This window comes from Micropterus dolomieu, linkage group LG22, assembly GCF_021292245.1.
Source record: "Micropterus dolomieu isolate WLL.071019.BEF.003 ecotype Adirondacks linkage group LG22, ASM2129224v1, whole genome shotgun sequence".
Classification (NCBI taxonomy): domain Eukaryota; kingdom Metazoa; phylum Chordata; class Actinopteri; order Centrarchiformes; family Centrarchidae; genus Micropterus; species Micropterus dolomieu.
The window spans coordinates 11,447,324-11,452,493 of record NC_060171.1 but is presented as its reverse complement, the minus strand read 5'-3'; the positions used below and the strand labels follow the sequence as shown (position 1 = coordinate 11,452,493).

Below are 5,170 nucleotides of genomic sequence, written 5' to 3'. Positions count from 1 at the left end.
AAATAGATGGAATTAATCATTTCTTTGCTGCCAGGCCCCACTGTTGTGGTAAGACTGTAACAGCACCATGCACTATAATGGCTGCAAAGACAAGATTCGTGTGTGTGTGTGTGTGTGTGTGTGTGTGTGTGTGTGTGTGTGTGTGTCCGCCCTTGCGAAAGTATTCGGCCCCCTTGAACTTTGCCCTTTTGCCACATTGCAGGCTTCAAACATAAAGATATAAAACTGTAATTTTTTGTGAAGAACCAACAACAAGTGGGACATAATCATGAAGTGGAACGAAATTTCAAACTTTTTTAACAAATAAAAAACTGAAAAATTGGGTGTACAAAATTATTCAGCCCCCTTAAGTTAATACTGTGTAGCGCCACCTTTTGCTGCGATTACAGCTGTAAGTCGCTTGGGGTACGTCTCTACCAGTTTTGCACATCGAGAGACTGAAATTTTTGCCCATTCCTCCTTGCAAAACAGCTCGAGCTCAGTGAGGTTGGATGGAGAGCGTTTGTGAACAGCAGTTTTCAGTTCTTTCCACAGATTCTCGATAGGATTCAGGTCTGGACTTTGACTTGGCCATTCTAACAACCTGGATATGTTTATTTGTGAACCATTCCAGTGTAGATTTTGCTTTATGTTTTGGATCATTGTCTTGTTGGAAGACAAGTCTCAGGTCTTTTGCAGACTCCATCAGGTTTTCTTCCAGAATGGTCCTGTATTTGGCTCCATCCATCTTCCCATCAATTTTAACCATCTTCCCTGTCCCTGCTGAAGAAAAGCAGGCCCAAACCATGATGCTGCCACCACCATGTTTGACAGTGGGGATGGTGTGTTCAGGGTGATGAGCTGTGTTGCCTTTACGCCAAACATAACGTTTTGCATTGTTGCCAAAAAGTTCGATTTTGGTTTCATCTGACCAGAGCACCTTCTTCCACATGTTTGGTGTGTCTCCCAGGTGGCTTGTGGCAAACTTTAAACGAGACATTTTATGGATATCTTTAAGAAATGGCTTTCTTCTTGCCACTCTTCCATAAAGGCCAGATTTGTGCAGTATACGACTGATTGTTGTCCTATGGACAGAGTCTCCCACCTCAGCTGTAGATCTCTGCAGTTCATCCAGAGTGATCATGGGCCTCTTGGCTGCATCTCTGATCAGTCTTCTCCTTGTATGAGCTGAAAGTTTAGAGGGACGGCCGGGTTTTCGTAGATTTGCAGTGGTCTGATACTCCTTCCATTTCAATATTATCGCTTGCACAGTGCTCCTTGGGATGTTTAAAGCTTGGGAAATCTTTTTGTATCCAAATCCGGCTTTAAACTTCTCCACAACAGTATCTCGGACCTGCCTGGTGTGTTCCTTGTTCTTCATGATGCTCTCTGCGCTTTAAACGGACCTCTGAGACTATCACAGAGCAGGTGCATTTATACGAAGACTTGATTTCACACAGGTGGATTCTATTTATCATCATTAGTCTTTTAGGTCAACATTGGATCATTCAGAGATCCTCACTGAACTTCTGGAGAGAGTTTGCTGCACTGAAAGTAAAGGGGCTGAATAATTTTGCACGCCCAATTTTTCAGTTTTTTTATTTGTTAAAAAGGTTTGAAATATCCAATAAATTTCGTTCCACTTCATAATTGTGTCCCACTTGTTGTTGATTCTTCACAAAAAATTACAGTTTTATATCTTTATGTTTGAAGCCTGAAGTGTGGCAAAAGGTCGAAAAGTTCAAGGGGGCCGAATACTTTCGCAAGGCACTGTACATACATAAATACATACATACATTCATACTGTTGTATGCTTAACTCTCTCTACTGTCTGGGCAGCTAAAGTCAGACTTGGTGAAAGAGGTGGCCTACACTAGAAGGAAGCAGCACCAGGCCTCCCTGCAGTATTACTGCGCCCTCAATGCCCTGCAGTATCGCAAGAGAATAGCTATGCTCGAACCTATGCTAGGCTACACACAGGCACAGGTACTGAGCAGCTGTTGGCTGACAAACTGGAACTCATTTTCCTATCAGTATTGAAATTCAGTATTTACATATGAGATGTGATTTCCTTCATTGGATGTGATTTAGTTTACAAAGGACATTTATTAGTGTAATGTGTCAAGGCAATATAAATGTCAAAACATTTTATCTGTGTCGATTAATCCATTAGTTGATCGAGAGAAAAATGAATTAACTAGTTTCATAATAGGTTTATCGTTTTATTTTTAGTTTAGTTTTCTCAAGCAAAAATACCTATAACATTCTGTGGTTCCAGCTTTTCAAATCTGAGGATTTGATGTTTTTCATTTTCATATATGATTGATGACTAAATATCTTTGGGTTTTGGACTGTTGACCAAATAAAACAAGCTGTTTGATACATCATCTGTGGAAAATTATACTACTTTGAATCGAGAAAGTAAAAGGCTGATTAATTGGTAATGAAAGTAATCGCTAGTTGCAGCCCTACATGTGACCAAGTGATTTTTGTCTGATGTTACAAATTTCTATTGCATAAAAGTGCAACTGTGAAAATAAACAAAATACAAGATAAATTGCTCATTATTATTTCCAATCTCTCAGATCAGCTTCTTCAAGAAAGGTGTTGAGCTGGTGTCAAAGAAGATGGACAACTTTCTCTCCTCTGTGTCCAGCATGACGCAAAAGTGAAGACTATGTCATTATCATTCATTTTCATGTGTTAAGTGCATGTGATGAACCATAGCTTTGGTACAAACAATATAAAGTACTGTGGCTTGTTGTGTATGATCCTAAACAGAATATTTTATTTGAAGAATTGTACACAAATATAACATAGTTTTGGTCAACCTTTTCAGGGAATGCAACTGTTTACAGAATAATACTTCATCATAATAATCTTAAGCAATCGAATCTAAAAATCCTGTATTTTCATGCTCAATTTGTAGAAAAATCCAAATTTCTGAAAGTCAGTTTTGATGGAATTTGTCTGTACTAAAACATTCTTCCTGTCTAGTATCCAGGCCCAGCTGGATGTGGAGGCAGAGGCCATGCGTGGGTCCCAGAGGGAGCTTCTGTCTGTGGAGGACACTGTCTATATGCCAGATAAGGACACTGAGCCTGTCAATCGCACGCTTATCCAGAAGGCTGGCTACCTCAACATTAGGAAGTAAGATTAATTAGTGTCATTATGGCCCTATCTATTACCCAGTGACACTTCCTATTCACATAGCGATAGTCGATATGTGAAGGAGTGTCTTTGGGGGAGGGCGAGGCGAATTGAACAGCTGAGGATCAAGCTTTTAATCTGTCTTCATTTTATATATGTGACATTTCAGTGTTTTGTTAGGGAATTAATTCTAGTGCGATAGATGTTGCGATCAATATAAAGTGGATAGGTCCTGACTGTCTGAATAACCAAACACAACACAGAAAGGATTTTTGCTTCTCTTGCTGAAGTTGCTCAAAATACTCATGAACACAGTAAACAATAAGTCTGTCACAGCAGACGGTAGGTCAGGTAACATGTTGACACTGTGCGCTGTCAGCTTATTGCAGAGTGGATGTATGAGAAGGGAAACTTAGCATAGTGGCTTCAGGGGGTAGTACTGTAGCGTAGCCCGCAATGTGATTTAGTGAAATGTCAGAGCTGTCAAACTCTGTCTCTCCCTCATATACATCCAAAGTCTTTGACAAATGTCTGTGACACCAGAGAAAAGGTTTCCACAGAATGCCATTCTGTTTAATGACACACACTGCCAGCAGCCTCAAACGCTTGTCAAATGGTGCCAGAGAACATTTGCTATTTTGAATCGTTTCTCAATATCAAGGGTCTGAGTCACCCACGGCAGCATGAGCCACACACTTCGATATTAATCAAAGGAAATTTATTTGGGAATATTTTTTAAACAGAATGTACAAGAGGAAGGCTTGCAGATGCGCAATTCAAATGAGTCATATGCACGTCGTTTTGTTTTGAAACTGAGTGGATACAGATCCTCTGCAATGAGCACTGAAAATAGAATGACAAACAAAAAGGGATTGAGGACATCTCAAGCATTTACACATAAAAAATAATTTCTATGTATTTTTTTATTGTGAAAAATATAGGAAAAATATACAAAATTTCCAGTTAAAGTTTTCATGAATGATTACTCCAAGGTATTGTGTTGACTGATTCAGTACTATCCCGATACTTTGGTACTGATTCGATATTACGATTTATTGTGATTTCTGTTTGCATTTTTAACACCATGGGGGACAAGTTGAATCATACACTTCTAGAGACTGTTTTAGTGTTATTTCAGCAGCATCATTGATTTAATGATAATTAATAATAATATGGCTATTAATTAATCATTAATAATATGATTCATAAATCATTCATTAACTGTTCAAAAATCAATCAAAAATCGTTAAAAAGAATCATGATACATAAGTGAATAGTTTAGTGCCGACCTTTATCCACTCTTTCTGCCCTGTCTTTTCTGTGCTCCAGTAAAACAGGCCTAGTGACCACAGCTTGGGACCGACTCTACTTCTTCCCCCAGGGAGGGAACCTCATGTGTCAGCCGCGGGGGGCGGTGGCGGGGGGCATGGTGCTGGACCTGGATAACAGCTCGGTTATGGCTGTGGAGTGTGAGGACAGACGCTACTGTTTTCAGATAACCTCCCCCTCAGGCAAAACGTATATGTTCACTTTTCTACATATCCAACAATGACACTATTGTGTATGAGATTTGGATGTATTTTAATTTTCTTCATTGTCACTGATGCCTCCAGGTCAATGATCCTACAAGCTGAGAGCAAAAGGGAATATGAAGAAGTAAGTGTGAAAGAGTCTGTTGAAACAGCTGTGTTTGATCTTATTGTTTTACATCTTCATCCCAAAGACATTTACTGATGTCAGTCACAGAACAACGGAGTAGCTGTCGAGACCCATTTGTGTGGTTTTCATATTTGTTTTTGTGCTTGGACACGTCTGACTGGCCTGTCACAGCTGGTATCAGTCAAGTGATTTCAGGCGACTCGCATCTGAGCTATAGGAAGTCCTAATGTAAATCTCTGTGTTTCTTTCTCAGTGGATTTGCACTGTGAACAACATCTCCAGACAGATCTACCTGACTGACAACCCAGAGGTAACACACACTCCCACACAGTTTTATATGCACACACTGCATCACACACACACTGAATAAAAAAAAAAAAAA

The 5,170-nt window shown here is 39.7% G+C and overlaps 1 protein-coding gene across 4 annotated transcripts in view; it reads left to right on the top strand.

The window, feature by feature from the left end:
• appl2 (adaptor protein, phosphotyrosine interaction, PH domain and leucine zipper containing 2) overlaps positions 1-5,170 on the top strand; it is a 21,675-nt gene that overhangs the window by 7,977 nt on the left and 8,528 nt on the right. Inside the window, exons 8-13 of one of the 4 annotated variants that reach the window (XM_046037146.1) lie at positions 1,810-1,965; positions 2,565-2,647; positions 2,977-3,129; positions 4,459-4,647; positions 4,743-4,785; positions 5,042-5,098. In XM_046037146.1, coding sequence (XP_045893102.1) covers positions 1,810-1,965; positions 2,565-2,647; positions 2,977-3,129; positions 4,459-4,647; positions 4,743-4,785; positions 5,042-5,098 — 681 coding nt within the window. The remainder of the gene's footprint in view (positions 1-1,809; positions 1,966-2,564; positions 2,648-2,976; positions 3,130-4,458; positions 4,648-4,742; positions 4,786-5,041; positions 5,099-5,170) is intronic. The other 3 variants (XM_046037148.1, XM_046037147.1, XM_046037145.1) reach the window with 3 other exon arrangements.